Source organism: Lagopus leucura, unplaced genomic scaffold, assembly GCF_019238085.1.
Source record: "Lagopus leucura isolate 7727_CA_CO unplaced genomic scaffold, USGS_WTPT01 Super-Scaffold_100157, whole genome shotgun sequence".
NCBI classification, from domain to species: domain Eukaryota; kingdom Metazoa; phylum Chordata; class Aves; order Galliformes; family Phasianidae; genus Lagopus; species Lagopus leucura.
This window is the reverse complement of record NW_024962334.1, coordinates 9,244,570-9,261,750: the sequence shown is the minus strand read 5'-3', so window position 1 is coordinate 9,261,750 and position 17,181 is coordinate 9,244,570. Positions and strand designations below refer to the sequence as shown.

At 45.5% G+C, this 17,181-nt stretch overlaps 1 protein-coding gene and 1 long non-coding RNA gene across 9 annotated transcripts in view; one reads left to right on the top strand and one right to left on the bottom strand.

Annotated features, from left to right (window-relative positions):
* Positions 1-17,181, bottom strand: part of LOC122189574 — a 52,745-nt gene that overhangs the window by 13,460 nt on the left and 22,104 nt on the right. The window lies entirely within an intron of this gene.
* TMEM108 (transmembrane protein 108) overlaps positions 1-17,181 on the top strand; it is a 153,625-nt gene that overhangs the window by 134,327 nt on the left and 2,117 nt on the right. For 3 of the 4 annotated variants that reach the window (XM_042888862.1, XM_042888860.1, XM_042888861.1), the window contains one exon: positions 9,019-10,131. In XM_042888862.1, coding sequence (XP_042744796.1) covers positions 9,019-10,131 — 1,113 coding nt within the window. Of the gene's footprint in view, positions 1-2,747; positions 3,146-9,018; positions 10,132-17,181 lie in introns of all 4 variants that reach the window. The other variant, XM_042888863.1, reaches the window with a different exon arrangement.

Genomic DNA, 17,181 nt, shown 5'->3' with positions numbered 1-17,181 from the left:
CTTGAAATCAGCCATGGAGCAAAGTTATGGGGAAAAGGGACAAAAAGAAGGAGAACCTGGTAATAAATCACATTTCCTTCAGATAGACAAGCTAAAAATGACTGTGCTGTAATGAAGGACTATCTTGAATCTAGAATGAATGTTCTTGATTGATAGGTAAGTTGGTGTAAATTAGTAAGAGCTGGTGGATCAGCCCCGAAGAAATTAGTTTGGGGAAAGACATGTCTCCTGGTGCTGGAATCAGAAGTCTGTGACTTGGTTACTTAAAACTGCAAGGATTTGGAAAGGAGTGCACACCAAGAAGCTCTGCCACACCACCACTGCTCTCCAGGTCAGCAGGCACCAACTGTGCATGCAGGGTCAGGCACAGATCATGGACAGCATGCTTCAAACGGACAGGGCTTGTCCATTTACCCTCTAGTATGGGAAAAAGTGCTTCCTAAAGCATCACCATAGTAAGGCTCCAACCCCTGCCCTCATCCACACTTCATGCCGATGAGGTGCTGCTCTCTAACGCTGTGTCCTGTGTAGAGAAGAAGCTGTTTATGAATGTCCAAAGTGGTAAGACTTCCTCTGCTGGAAAGTATCACAATACATAGACTGTGTTTTACCTTTTCAGACACCACTTTTATTAATCCCTTTATTTTTCTGAACAAATCCTCTTTTTGCTTCATGACGATGCCATCTAAATAGATAGAGGGACATGGGGTGGGATTAATTTCACCTAACATTCATCATCTGGAAGGTGGATATCCAGTTAAGGTTTATCATCTCCTATAGGACTCCTTTTCATCAGAGTAAGAGAGAGCACCTCTAGGGTGCAGGTCAACCTGTGGCAGCTCAGAGATACTTCATGATGAGGTGAATTGCCTGCCAGAGCCACAGCTACCTCAGGCATCTAACTTTGGCATAGTGAGGTTACTCACTGCTTTGGGAAGCTGTCAGAAACCATTGCTAAGATGGCTCTAAATCCTCTTTTCCCCCTTTTTATTGCTGGTTGTGAAATGGATACCCTTGCTTGAGTCAGCATCCATGACATCAACTACACCCTCTCTTTGGCAAGATCCTATTTTAAGCTTTTCATCAGAGGCCTTGGCTATTTGTGTCATTGTCAAAACTCTTCAGAAGGTCCGGTGACATTGATAGTAGGTCTCTCAGAAGCCAGAGGTTCTGCAGCAACATAAATAGGATCAGCAGCACTAAGTGCAGGTGAAAGAGAAGCCAGCTGCACATCCTTTCTGTCTCCCTTGGCAACAGCATCCTGCCAACAAAAACTGCTGCCAAGCAAAGGCTGCAAAGGAAGGGATGTACATTTGCAAAGCTGGGGCTGGACAAGCTTTGTGTGAAGGGGAAGCTGTCAGAGTGGGGAAGACCTGTGTGCTTTTAACATTATTTTCGATTTGTTCTGTGTGGTTTTGGACAAGGGAATGCACAGGGCGCCTGTCCTTGTGAGCAGTTTTCATGTGAAATTCCAAATGACAATCTGCAATTTTAAGTCATATGTTTCCATCCATGACAACACACAGGGAAGAAGTCTGTGCTGAGTTACTGCTTACAGATGTGGCAAATCCTCCAGCAAAGGTTAAAATACATGGCACGGCTCTCCTGTTACACCAGCTGCAGCTTCATGCTCAATCATTGTTTCAGCAGCAAGCTCTTAATAACCCTGAGTTCCAGAAACTGCTAAACAAGCTGATATTTGTAAAGAGAATTTTTTCTATAATGCACTGAGTATCTTTATTTAGAGGAACCTTCAGACTGGCAGCCTTAGGGATGAAAAGTGAACTGCACATGGCAGGGAGAAAAGGAATGTCAGCACAAGAGCACAGAAATGCAAAGCAGATCTGAGATTAATGTTTGTACTCCATCACTGCACATCCTCCATGAAATAATCGTGGTTGTGAAAATACTCTGTGTAAATAGGGGAAAAATACACTTGTGATATGGTATATGCACCTGCCCAGACTTCCTCGTAGGGACTGTATGCTCCTAAAGTCACCACTGGGGTCACACTCCGAGGTCCTGTTGCTGTTGGCGCTGCCAAACCTCAAACCTGTTGTCGTGGTGTCACTCCTTTGTGAACCCATATGATAAGAGAGAAGGGAGAACTGGCTTTGCTCAGTAGCAAAATATTAGGGACAAATTCTGTGAGGTCCCATGTAACAAATTGCTTGGGCTGTTTGAGTGTGATGGGGACTTTGAATCAAAGACTGAGGAGCAGGGATTACTGGGGGATTTCCAGCAGCCCCCAACTTGTTGCACTCAGCATTTGCCCATGCCTTCTCAGGAATTTGGATGAACGGGGCACATTTCTGTGTTCTTTGGGCTGTGTGTAATTCCAGACAGTCAGCTGTGCCAGAGCAGAAGGTGGGCAGGATTATGACTTTAAGAATCACAGGATTTGTGGACTTATTTGATAGGTACAAAGTAGAATCTACCCATTCATCACTGAGGAATGGAAATATCATAAAATATAGAACATGTCTTTTGATGGCAAAGAAGGAGAGAAGAGGATCCCTATTTCATTCCACGTATTTTCCTCTGACAGGATTATTAATACCATTAGGGAGAATTGAAGGGAGTGGAAAATCTGGTGGGGGTGCAGAAGCAGGAGGTGGATCTGTAAATCCATCCAGACACAAAAAGCTCACTGCTGCACTGGAGGGAGGGCACTCTGCCTCGAAAGAGGGAAGGAGCAGTCTCACAAGGACGTGCAGCTGGGGTGCTTGTTGCTGTTTTGTTCCCAGAGAACGAGAACTGCCAGCAATCCTCTGGCGTCTGAATAGACCCGTGTCAGACAAACTGTATCTGGACTTGATGGGGAACCAAGCTGGAATACCAAGCAGCCCTTCGATCTGCTTGCAGAGAGAGGGGGACTGGCTCCGTAAGTGATCTTTGCAGTTCCAAAGGTACTCATAAAGGAGCGAGCTCTCTCGCTGCACAGCCCTGCAAGACACGCCTGCCTGGGCTGTCTCTGTCCTCATTCCTCCAAACCAGTTCCAACAATAACAGCAACTCCTGCCTGCAGCTGCCTCGTTAGGGAGAAGATGCATTTTTCCTTTCTCTACTGAGCGATGAAGCTTCCAAATCTGTGTGATGTGAGAAGGTGAGGATGTCTGCTGACAAGTCCAAATGATATTTTCAGGTGAGTGATTATCTTGAGCAGCTGGAGTCATGTTCTTTCTTTCTATTATCCTCCCCTCAATAATTATCGTTGTCCGGGGTTGTCAGTGAGCCTTTCTGGGAGGATCAACAGCTTGGATGTCTGTATGTATTTAGATAAATAGGAGATCAAAAGCATTTCTAAGACACGGATACCCATGCTATCTGAGAGTCATCAGTGCAGGAGGGGAATGAACAGAGAGATGCCTGCTCTGTAACTGCATGAGGCTGTAGTGTTTGTATCACTCATTGTGGAGATGCCTGGAGGACCAGAAATGAGTTATTATGTGCGGAGTCAGTCTCTTGAAATCCCTGATGGAAATTCACCTTAGGAACAATAATGGTGTTCAGCAGTGTTTTTGTGTTCTTAAAGGACCGTGACATACTTGCTACATGAAAACCATAGCTACCATTAATGTTGTTTCACAGGGAATGTCAGTGAGCACTGTTTAATTGGTGTTTATACATGTGATTTCCAGAGCTTCTGCTGATGCTGTGCTACATTACTGCAAATACAGCTGTTACTCCATGTGCCTCATTCTGTACATTTTATCAAATACTTTGGGTACTGAAGTTGGGCTTGATCGCACTGTCTCATGCTTACAAGGGAAAGCAGACAATAACTTGTAAGTCAATACCTGTGAGTGCTGGCCTGACAGCCACTGATAGGCAGAGAAGAGAAATTTTCTATGCAGAGTAACCTACTTTTCTTCCCTCGGTTCCTCCACCAGTTGTAGGGATGACATTTGCTTAACTCTTTGTTTGTACAGCAGCTGCTGCGCTGTGTGTGAAAATCACATTGCTTTGAGAGACTGCAAAGAAAATGACCATAACAAAAATAATCATATGCACTTTCTATGCAGTTTCCACCTATTAACGATCCATTTTGCTGCCTATAATGTTTTGGGTTTGCGGAGAGCTGCATGATATGTTAATTGTGTTGGGAAGAAAGCTTTCTCTGCAACAATAATGTTGCTGGTGCTCTGAGCAGGCTTTGCAGGACCCTCACCATCACTAAGTGTGATGAGGTGGTCAGAAGCATGGGGAGTTCCAGATCCTGCACACTGCCCACGTGCGTCCTGGCCCCAGGATCCGTGGATAATGGGTCCTTTGTAAAGCTGCTCCCTGTGCCTCCTTTGCCCACGGCAGTGTGAAATAATGACTCCAGCAGTACGTATCTGCACAGAAAGCTCTCCTGACTTCCTAGAGGAAAAATGTTTGCCAAGTGCTGCTCAGGGTGGCTTTATCTGTCTTGCTGCGATGCCTGAGGTAGCAGAGGCCAGAAAGGGTCAAGCGCCAGATTGAGCCCTTTGTGCATATTCATTGGCTGTAGAAAATGTGAATGTGCAGCTCAAAAGTTTCCACTGTGTCTTCAGCAATTAGAGCTTGGTCCAAAGCTTGCTGAAGCCATTGGGAACCTTTCCATGGGGCTCAGATCATGAGTTATATAAGTTTGTGTTGTTTAGCGGTGGTGCCCCAGGGAGGCTGAATGCGAGAGCTGACCTGGCAGCTGCACACACGGCTGCCATCCCATGCAGAATGGTGGCACACAGTGTGCCCACAAAACAGCCAGTGCAGCACCGAGAGGTACTAACTCCCACCTGAAACCAGGACCTCATACTGGCAAGGACTGCTGAGGTCTTGAGATAAAATGGTGAAAGAACTTGAGCTGCTGGGGCCTAAGTTGCTTCATTTTTCTGATTCAGAGAAACTCAGCCCTGGCTCCTATCTCTAAAGGGCATTTAGCTTCCTTGATATTGTTGAGGACATCAAGTCCAGTCTTTTTAAAAACTGCTGTTGTGGGAGCTTCTTCATTTTTCTGATGTGCAAAACTGTACACATCATTTCTGGGCTCATCCTGTGAGAATACAATGGGAAGAAGCACTGCAGTAAGGTCCTGTTGAGACTGGAACCATTGCACCATGTTGTCAATAAATGTGTGTGTTTTATGGCTAAACACACACTGATCCTCTCTGTACGCTTTACTGTCACTCTGCTGTGCTTCATCCTTGAGTCCGTTTATTTTGTACTTAACATTCAATTCTTGGTACTGTATGCAAAAACACGGGATGGCACAGTTCAGGCTGCTGAGACATTAGGCCATTGAACCTTCTCATCAGGGTTGAATGGTTTTAATGCAGTCATAAATTTGAACTCCAAAAGTGGGAATTTGACATGCAGCATTTAAAAGTCAAACCACTATGACCCCTCTTGAGCATGAGCTCCTCCTATAACTTAGAAATGGCCCTTCCTGAAGAAAAAAAAAAAAACCACCAAAAACTAGTGATGTGATTTGACCTTTGAAAATATAATTATTAATTATTTTTTGCTATAACGTACTTATATCAGTCTTTATTGCCACATGATGGCAACATATAGAAAGGGCTGCCAGTTCTTACCTCAAAGAGCTTGTGTCCTAAGTAAGGTCAGACCGAGGAGTCTCCAGCAGCCGGGACTGGAGGATTTTGGCAAAGGCTGCAGAACTGGGCTTTGAGCTGACCAAGACCATCTGCCTATGTACTGTATCATCTGGGATGTCATCGCTTTGGCCATGACAACTTTATACCAACCAATAGGTTTCATTTCAGTGGTAATCTGCTCGTGGCTAAGCTGGGGGCCCGATCCTTAGTGCAGGGCCATTTGAGACGCAGAGCAAGGTTGGGGAGGGAGGAAGTCTGGAGGGTTTGGTTAAGCCCCTTTCTGTGATGAATGCTTTGGTAGAGAAATTCAGTAAACCATTTTCCTGGGCTCAGGCCACAGTTGCCAAACAGGGAAGTTTGATATCAGGGACCATAATAATATTCCCTTTGTACCTTCAAGTAATCCAAGCCAGAGCTCTGGGCACCCAGGCAACTGCAAATCCCAGCAGCCCATGCTTAGATGTCCCTGCATGGATGGCGCTGAACATACGGATTCCAACTTCACTTTTGCTTTCCAATTGGCTGTTTATCAATTAGAATGCCAGTTCTGCTTAAAAGGACCAGCAGAGCCCACTGTGAAGTCATTATTACCAGCTGGTTTTCCCTAAATATACAGCACCAGCTATTTTTACAATGATCTACAAGCCAAATATGTTTTAAGTAGTTATGGACACACATTAGCTCTGGTTGTCTCTGAGAGAGTTACTGCTGCCTGCTAATCCAAGTATAAAAATGTCCTACAGAGCTGCAGCTGATGGGGCCGTGGTGGTCCTGCAGGGACTGTTAAAGGGAGGCCAGCAGACAAGCAGAAGCTGACTGTCACAGCCTGAGAGAGCCGAATGTTATCAGTGTTATTTTTTATTGTCAAATAAGTGGCTTATGACAGAGTAGCATTTCCTTTGAATAGTTACTAACATTTTACAAGTCTTATAAAGGTACTAGCTAAGTGTATGTGGCTTCCCAGGCCTGATGCATGGCGGCCTGCTACCACAACAGGCTGCCCCTGAGAGATCATAAACACTCGCAGCTGCAGGCTTTTGATTTATCTGCATTTCAAGTGGTAGGGATGGATAGTAGGCTTTTAGCCAAAGATGAGGGTTGCTGACCTCGGGGCACAGCATGCAGAAGAGGTGACTGCTTCCTTGTTACTTGAGGAATATCCTGCAGAAAATAAAAAAGCATTAATCCAATACGGAGGTTTTTCTCTGTGTGAGGTGTGAAGGAAAGTAGCTGCACAAAGACTGCCGTAATCCTTGCAATCTCGTGTGTCCTGAGATCTGCCAGTGCCCTGTGTCATGTGTGCCCAGAACAGCAGGCCTAAAGTTTCCTGAAACATTATCTCCACACACCAAACCCAAAATAATTTTTCATCCTTTCCTCTTCGTATTTGTTCTGTAGCAGCAACTTGTCTTGGCATGCAATACGAGCCATATGGACACAGAAATATCTGCTTTGACCTTGACCTCAGAGTGAGTGCTGCCAAAAATGTGAAGATGACTCCTGCCTTTCATTTCCAAAAGTGATGCTCCACGAATACACCACAATCTGATCTTTGGGTTGCACTTCAATGTACAGAATATGTTTTTCTCCTTGACTAGGCATTCTTTTATGAGCATACTGTCTGTGATAGGCTAGGAATTTTGAAGCGGTATCCCCAAGGATCACTTACTCGACAGGCATTTATTTCAGAAATAAAAAAATATGAGCTAATTTTAGCATCAGGTATTGGGAAAGTGCACTGCTTGTAAGTGGCTCTCACTGCACTATTAAGTCAGTGTTCTTTGAAGTGCTCAGATCTTCAGGATGCCCTGCAAAGGAGTGGGAGGCAACTGTGGCAAGGTGAGGTGAATTTTGGTGGTTGTAGAGCTCCGTGCTGTTCTGCTTCAGAAATGATGGTTGGTGATCAAAGCATCGCTCTTAGCTGGATGAGAGGGATAAGTACTGCTCCTTTGGTGAGTTTCTGCTACGTGTATTGAGTCAGAATACACACATTTCATGGCATTTGCCTCTGGCTAAGCCTTCAGACCCAGTGGGCACCTGATCAGAGACTGCCCCATTCCCATTTCCAATGTTCTGCTGGTGCCCACTGCAGGTATTCCCTTGTAAGGTAGAAGTAAATGGCATATCAACACTGACAGGGAGAGCTGGCAAACCTGGAGGCACAGAGGGTGGGGAATGTGCAGGCAGGCACTCTACAGTCTTGTCTGGAAGATCCTTACCCTGTTTGGGGTCCTGCAGTTCTGGTGAACTTATCTCCCTGGTTTTTTTAAGACAGTGTCACCTTTTCCTTTGAGATCCTGGGCTGAAATTCACACTAGTAGTGTGCTAATGGTGCCATCTGATGATGCTCAGTGGACTGTGCAAAACAGACTCATCCCTTGTGCAGAGTGGGCAGAGGTCTGCATGACACTTGGCAGTTTCCACATATGGAAATGGTGACATGTGATTGATGTGGTTCCTGCAGGTCACACTAACTCAGAGCATGTTAGCCCTGCGTCCTGGAGAGCCTTATGCTATTGCAGCTGCCCATGTCCATTAACTGGACTCTGAATAGATGTAAGAATCGATGTTCCCAGTGGCGTGAATCTGGCACCTCATGAAACAACGTGCTCTACAGAGGCAGGTGGGAGGCAAATCTCACAGAATCAAATCCCACAGCACTTATAAGTATAGAACGGGACCCAAACAAAAATTTGTGTGTGAGTATCTGAAAAGGGGCAGTTGTATTAGATGGTTCAATCCTCAGTAATCACATGGCTTTTTAAAATGTCTTTGTTAGTTACATTTTCTTGTTTATTTTTGACGTTTGTGGATTTTCCACATCTCATACTCTGAGATCAGAGATGAGATTTCCCAAGTTTCTAAGGGTGCATCATAAGCTAGGAAGTCCATTCATAGCACATCCCTTCTTGACCTAATTTTCAGTGAGGGCTAAGCAGCTGCTCTCTCAAGAACAGATTGCATAATGGCATCCAAGACTGGACGCAGCCAACTTTAGGATTTTGCAGCCAAAATAATGAGCAGACTAAGGTTCCCCATCATGATATGGCCATTCATCCGGAGGCCTTTGGCCAAAACAAAGATGAAAATATCTTTTGTTTCTACCACTGAAGAGTAGGATGCTTTGTATCTTCTTCATGGGGGTCACCTACAGCTATGTATGATGCTTTAAAATACCCACATGGCAAGCCCCTTTCTTCCTTCACCACAGAGATTCTGTGCAGCCTTCTCCTTCCCATCTCACTACTACACTGCAGATCTATTTCTCTTCCAATTCCCAGAGGCACTAACTCTTCTTTTCCGGGGCACAAGGAAGGTAGGCTTTCCTGCCAGCTTGGTTGTCATCTGGGAGGAGCAAAGCACAAGCACACAGCCACGCTGTCCTCCATCTTCTTGTCCCTCCCCTGTGTCTCACCCTTTCTGTTTCTTCCTCCAGGTGTTCTACTGATCTTGGCACTGACGGAAGAGCTGGTGTTTTCTGTTCAGGTACTGTCTCCTGCTGTATCCTCCTCTCAGGGCCTCCTGATGGACACTACCACTGTCACAGCCATGGGAACGACGCCTCGCCACAAGGACCGCCACACGGCAGAGCCCGTCCCCACCTCCGCTCGCGCCGTCCCCCATCCTGTCAGCCTGGCAGGGAGCAATGCTTCCACTGCTCAAACACAGGCGAGCAGCCCTCGTGTTGGCGAAAAGGAAACATATCATTTGTATAACCAGAGTGCTTTGTACTCAGGACAGACTCGCCCCAAAGGGAAAATATTCCAGATTTTCAAAGGCAACTTCACAGAGTCTTCAGAACCTTACCTAAAGACAACCCTGCACTCTCCCTTCCCTACCCTGAGGAGCCCTTTCACAGACCATCCCTTTCAGTCCCAGACCGCAACCTCCAGTGACCCCAATGGCACAGGGTTGGCCAGAACTACGCCCTCAGACCTTTCTCCCCACCCTGACACCTCGGGAAGCCTTAGGGAAGTAGAGCAAGGGAATGGGGCCGAGCGAGTTGTGCAGAAAGCAGAGTTTGCCACCACAACTGCTGGACCGCCAACTGATCCCGAAGCAGTGTCGGTGCCTTTTAAACCCACCCACTATGGTGTATGGGATATGCTGAGCAAAAACAACTCTTGGGTAACCTTGAATCTCAGTACAAATGTCCCCTTGTTTTCTGGCCCTGGAACTGCACCAGCAGCAGCCGGTCACTCAGTCCAGCCCAGCTTTGATGTCAACATCTCCTCCCTGGCAGTGGGGGACCTCGAGGGCACTGCTCCAACACAGCAGGGCCTGGTGACGAACACAACCTCACTGGGCAGCACTGTCTCCACCATGCCTGCCACGGGGTCATCCAGCTCCATGTCCACTGCTGGTTCCACCGCGACTGGAAACTTCCTCAACAGGCTGGTTCCTGCCGGGACCTGGAAACCTGGGGTGCAGGGAAATATCTCCCATGTCACTGAGGGAGACAAGCCCCAGCACAGAGCTACCATCTGTCTCAGCAAGATGGACATTGCCTGGATCATTCTGGCCATCAGCGTACCGATATCCTCATGTTGTAAGTTAATTGCTGCTTTATTTCTCTCTCGCATTCCTTGGAATTCAGGTTTCGAGCCATTCATGGTGTAGTTGAAGTGCCAACAGTGTCAGGATAGACTGAGATAGATGAGAAGAAGTCACCAGACTTGTTCTAACTTATTCACTGAGCAAAGTGCATGTGGAGAGCAGCTCCAAGTGCAGGAGTATAATGCTTACACACAAAGCATACTTTCTGTGATGCTGTTAGAAATCACATAGTCTTTGGGGGCTCTCCGCATGAGGGTATAAGGCAAAGGCTGAACAACTGTAGAAGGCAAAGCAGTTTTACTTCAAAATGTTTGAGTTGGTGACCAAAAATCGTGCAACTGTTTGATTTATTGAGTGCTACATTCTGCCCAGGAACTGGTTTTTAAAAGCCCACTGCTAACCCAAAAGATTAATGATAATTACTATGACTGGTACCTTAGGGAACTACAGCTTTACCTGTGCAATGAAATATTTAATTGCAAGCAGTTTGTGAACCATCAGTTTTAAAGTCACATCATTCTGATAACCCGTTCGTTATTTCCCTCCATTTTAATTGTCTGACCTGGAACTGCCTCAGCAGCAGGAAGAATTTGAAGTGCTGGCTTCCAGACCACAGGAATCAGACACCTGAGGGACCAGCATCAGTTAGTGTCCAGAGCTGGCTTAGGGTCTCATCATTTGTCTCAACAGCAAAAAAAGAAGAAAAAAAAAAAAAAAAGTTGTTGAACAATGTGAAAGCTTGAGTGGGCACTGTTGTGTCCCCTACCTAGCAAAGTTGTTTCAGCAATGTAGGACAATATAGTCTCCGGTATTTCACTCTTTGGAGCCAAGGAAAAGACACTCAGTGTGCTATGAGATGTGGTTACACTGATCTGTTTGGAGAAGCATTTCCCAGCCTTTGCTGCCCGTGGAAAAATGAAAGGGTAGCTGCCAGCAATAGTGAGCATTAATCCTGTTATTTACAGCTATGAGTGGTGCTGAGTTCACGGTTAGATGTGTTGACTGAGTCAGTCTTACTCAGAGCATTCTCCTTCCCAAAGGGGGAGTGCTGTCCTCACATGGCACCTCTCTGAGCCACTTTCAGGTTGCTCATGTGGTCAGAAATATTCACTTTGCTCTTTGCGCACACAGTGGGCTGAGTCAGCTCCCTGCAGGTCAATAAGCACAAGATCTGGAGCAGACAAGCTGCAGGGTGCACACCTGGAAAGGAAGCAGGACCAATACTCTAGGCAGCTGAGAATTATTGGATTGGCTCATCATACCTATTAAGCTTGTGCCCCTGGGGCCATCAGTCCTGCTATTGCCAACGTGGTTAAAACTACTGGTCAAAACAAGGCTTAAAACTAAAAGATTGACAATCAAAACAAAGTGAAACAAAAGCACAAGTGTGCATGTATACTTCTATGGAGAATGAGATGGAGAAGAGAACGTGGGTTATAGCAAGTACAGCATGAAAATAAGAAGCAATATTTGATGACCTAATGAACAGTCCTTTGTCTATCAATCACTAGAGATAGAGGATAAATAAATTCTTCCCTTCACTATGTTTGAGGCCAGTATTGAAAAAGAAAGTTGCAAGTAGAAACTTGAAAAGAAAGTTGCTGAGTAGAATGCATCCAAATGCAAAATGCAGCACAAGCAGAGGAAGCATGACCAATGTGCCCATTGGTGTATGTGCCTTCTTGTATTGTGCCATATATAAGCCAGTAACTCAGGATAGGTATTAATAATACGATTAAGTGTCTGACGGCATGATTTCTAACCTACTGCTCATTATATGGTGAGAACTTTTCTTCTTATTGTATGTGTCATAAATGGTGTGTGTTTGTATGGCTGCATCTATCCTGCTTCTTGTACTTGAAAGCTATAGTTTAGAACAGGTAATTGTTGTTTTGCCAGTTACCTACACCACCTGTAATGCAACTGAGTTTTTACACCATCCAGATACCAAAGTCGTGCTTTCAAGAACAAATTTCTGGGTCTTCAGTGGGACTCTCCTTTTAAAATCTGGGGATGCTCAGAGCTAAAATGCGTGGTAGACAGGCACGTAAACGTTTTCTGTGGCATACAGTGCACATACAGCATACAGTGCACAGTGTTCAGCACACGGTGTGCAGCAGTACCAACGAAGGGGACTGCCGCCACCTCCAGGGCACAGAGCTCACAGCCGAAGAAATAGCCACGCTGCGATCACTCCTCACTTCTGCTTTGGATGCTAAGAGACAGATAAGAGACACAGCCCTTTGGGTTTCGTGTCTTCTTCAAGGAACTGAAGTGTTTTAAGTGAGAGGTCTTCACAGCTGTGGTGAGCATGGGCTGAGAAGACACTGTCCTCCTGCCTTGGGATGCCGCCCAGAGGAAGTGTTAAGAGCATCAAGGCCCAGCCCTGTGCTGTTTATACCTGAGCTGCATTAAGCAGGAACAGCCTCCTCACAGCAGCCTCCTAGTCCTCATAAAGATGCATAGGTTTGAGTCCCACTGAAAAGCCTTCACATTTTAGGCAGATAAGTAATGGCTTGAGTAGGAAGGAACGTGCCACGTCTGCTGTGTGAATCTGGGGAAATCATCTCACCTTTCGGTACCTCAGTTTTGTGGTATGAATAATGAGAGTAATGTTGCTTGCTCCAGTTGAGGGCTGCAAAACTGAAGGATAGCGTATCATTATGTTCCCAGAAAAGCAAAGTGCTGTATTACACTGATACCAGTAATTTCTGCATGTCACAGCTGCAGTCAGTTTCACAGTGGCTTTCAGACAGCCTTGACCATTCTTCTGCACGTGTGTGTGCCCCTGTCTCACGTGTGGCTGCATTGCAGAATGAGGCTCCATATGAACTTGTTTTAAAACTCACTGGCACGGTCCTTGGGCTCCCAGAACTTAGAACTCTGTAATTACAGACTGGCACAATAAAATGTTGAAGAACTGAAACCTGTAAATCAGATGCACAGAAGTCAATTCAGTCCGTCAGTTGTGCTGATGTGAGAAAACACAAGGGAAAGGCTGAGCCTCAAAGGGAAGCGTCAGCAGAACTCAAAGAATAGATGAAGATCTGCCTTGAACCCAACCCTGTGCAGTCACATTTCACACACTGTGACACTTTCAAAATCATCTCACCTACTTTCTCAGTCACTACAACTGCAAATGTTTGCTTCCCCAGTCTGAAGAATGATTCCAAGCACTGAGTCTCCTCCTCAAGGATGAGCTCTGACCCAGCCTTAGAGACCCCTTGTCTCCAGGTGGTCAGTAACAAAACCCATTGGGTTACCTGCAACACAGCTGAGGTTGTAATGCTGTAGACAGCCCAAGTGACAGGCATGCTTTTACAGAGGTGCTTAATGATGGGCAGTTAAGATACAGTCACAGTAAATGAGAAAAAAAGGAAGAAAATCTGGATAAAATGCTATTGTAGCTATCAAGGTGAGGATTCTCCACAAGCTGTGTTTATCTATGATTTACAGACACAGAGAAAAAAACTAACATCCCGCAGTCTGAATATTTCCTGAATTTTAACTTTCAGCATTCAAGTGTGTTTAATGTGGAGCCAGAGAGTATGTGGAGGGGGTATGTAGCTATATAGGCATTGGTAACGTTTATGTGAGTTAAAAGAACAGACACAAGGCTACCAGATAACTGTAGGCAGTTAGTATCATTTCCTTACGATGCTTTATAAAGCCAGTATTGAACATGGTGTATAATCCTAGTTTATGTTTAAAAGATAAAATAAAATAAAATTGAAGTTCAGAAAGGAGCCACATGAATGATTTAGGAGCTGAGAAATTTAACATAACTCCACTTGTGAAATTACACAGTCCAGGCAAAGGCTTAAGCCCACAGGTTTGAGATGTTGCCCACACGTTTGAGACATTGCTGATGGCATAGTGGAGGCTTTTAAAACAAAAAAGGCAAAAGGAGACTGAGAAAGTGGAGCTGAAGCTGGAGGAGCTCAGCCTACAAGGGAAATGCAAGCACGTTTCCATGACGGTTATTAAGTATTGAACAAACTTATTGGGAATGTGATGGAAATGCAGTCACTCCAGATCCTTAAACCAAGTGGGGCGTTTTCCTGCATCGTGTTTTGTATCTGAAATACAGCTTATGGGCAGGGGACCAAAGTTACCAGGCAAAGGTCTCCTGGTGTGCAGGTGTTGTGCAGGTGAGAGTAGATGATTGGTGTGCTTTCACCAGCCTGGAAACCTATAACAGTGTGAGAATCCCATTTCTGCTGTTTGTGGGATACATCATGTGCTGTGTCGGAGGTAAGGGATCAGATAGTGCTGACATGATTTGCTCTAGGACAAGATAGAAGCTGGTGTCAGAGCCGGAGTGCATCAGCAACTCTCAGCCCCTGAATGTGCGTGTTGACATTTCTCTCTCCAGAACAGAAGTGGGCCAGTGGATACATATTCAGAATGCTTCCGAGCTCTCTGAACAAAATTCCTCACGTTTCCTAAATGTATAGTAATCATTGTACAGGGAGCTTCAGGCTGACCCAGGGACATCACTGAGATGTCCTTCTCGTGGCACCTGGGATTAACTGCAAAATGGAGCAGCCAAAGCAAAAAGTCAGTACAGCTTCCCTGACCCCAGGAAGGATTCAGGTGAGTGTCAGAACACCAAAATTAGAACTTTCTGTGCCCAAAGGGCATCATTCTCTGAGGAAAAGTTGATATGCAGCACTGAACAGCAGCACTTTCTCATCTTTACAGGGGAATGTCATAACAGGGATAATAGGAGAATTGCAGCTAGCCTTCCTCTTCCAGCTCCCTTGTATTGTTGCTGCCATTTTTCCATTCCCAACCATCTCTGCCCTTTCTGTGTGTCATCCATTTAGCATGTCCTCGCTGACCATCACAGCTGCCTGCCTGGAAAGAGGTCTTCTACAGTAGACATAATACTAATCATGGGACTGAATAGATATCCAAGAATAAAGGTGAACTGTACGCCATTCCTGTTTTTGTTCTAAGAGCTACATTAGATTCACTAAAATCAGCTGTAAGAAGGTTAGTTAATTTGAGAGAAAGAGGAGCACCCCTCTTCAAGCCCTGCTGTCCTGCTGTCCTTTCTCTCCCTCTTAAACCCCGTCTCCTCTGCTTGGAAGCAGTTTAGGCAAACAGCCTTCTGCTAAAATATCTTAGATTGGAGGACGTTTGGGAACTTATTTTCTACAGCCTTTCATCCATTTGCTTGTTTATGCGCTGAGGTTGGAGGCCAGGAGCATAATTAAGGGAGAGAGCACAGTTGCTATATGGCAAACACATCTTCACACGGCAAGGCCATTTCCTGCTGGAAGGAGCAGAGACCTCCTTCAACTTCATGTCATTGGCTTTGCAGCTCCTAAAACCTAAATCCAATCCTTCCCTGTCAGCAGCCACAATATTTTATAAGCTGTAAAACTTTGAGTTTTCAAAATATTTGCACAGAAAGTGCTTTCCTGGGGCTCTCGTCTCCTCAGGCAACTTCAGAATGGCGGCGTGCCTCAGAGAGCACTGGGAGGATGAAATGTATGTCCCACTTCACTTTCTCATCCTAACAAGTCTTCAGACAAGGCTGGGACTCGGAGCAGCCTCCTGGGCCCCAGCAAAGCATGGGGTGAAAACGCAGCCCTTGGGGAGGTCGAGCATTTCCCTAGGCAGAGAGCAGTGCTGCTGGCAAGGAGGGGGCTGCCTGCACAGGAGCTCAGCAGCACCAGTTGCTGACTGTTGCCCAGACTGGATAATACTAAGTTTGATAATAGCCACCTTTTTTTAAATTGTGCAAGAGATTTTCCCATTAGTTTTGTAAGATGATTTATAGCATAAGCTCACCTTTCCCTTTGAATGAGACATGAAGTGCCTGACTCAAACCTATTACCATTTTTTCTTGGTAGCTTATTCTTTTGTTTTAAATAGAGCTCTAGCCTTGCACTTTCGCATTGCCATTTTATGTGAATAGATGGGAGATGAAATTAGATCCATGGCATATGGGTAGCTGCAATGTTTGTCAAAACATACAAGGCAGTTCTGACCTCTCTGCAGTCTTTTCTTTCCCCGGGCTATAATTCTAATAAATAATTTTAGCTGTAGCTGAGAAAATAACATATTTTCCTGCTTCATGAATATTTTTTCCTTTTCTATCATGAGGGGTTTAGAAATTATGGAGTGAATTTACAGCAGGGCATTCCCTATTTCACTGGTACAAATCAAAGTGAGTATGCACCCAGCTACCTGTCTGTCTGTATAAATCAGGTAGATTACGAGCCCAAATGTTCAATTTGTTCCACAGGTATAAAATAAGCACACCGAGCTTTGCGTTACTCCTCCGAATAAACCCTTGTATGCACCTAAATTCTGCCTGAGCAATGGCCAGTGGGAGCAGTAAGTCTGTTACAGTGGGTTTGCCCAGCTCTCATAAAATCGCTGAGATTACAAAACTGAATTGCAACAGAGATGATCAAAATGAGAGCAATTCCAGAAAACAGACTGGCACCACTGCCGCCATTCACATGTAGACAGGCAGGAAGATCCCAGTTCTGGTCGGCTTGGGCCAGGGCTACCCTGGAAATGTCAGCTACACAAGGCAGGTGCCAGAGGGGATCCCCAACCCTCCTCAGTTGCTGTCTCATCCTGTACAGGACTTCTGTTCCCATGGTGGTCTCTGTTTTGGAGTGGTCACATGCTCCATGTTCTGTCTGTGAGGTACTGGGGCAGGGATTAGCAGCAGGGGCTTTGGATGTTGAGGACGTACAACTACATGCATTTGTGAATTTGGTATTTGAGCCTTGGGCCAGTGTCTGTCACTGCCCTCTGCTCACAACTGCAGGGTCTGAACATGCCAGAAACAGAAGACATCTATGCAGAAGTATCATTTGCAGTCCTCTGTCCAAGAGCATCTGTCAGTCCCTGGCTAGGTGTTAAAATGCCATCCATTACAACACCAGAGCTTATTCATTAGCCAGGCAGCCACATCAGAAGGTTTACAAACTCATGTCAAGAAGAAAGTGAAAACTACGTATCCTGCCAAGCCCAAAGTCTCATCTTCTTGGGCCAGATCCTGAGTTAACTGTGT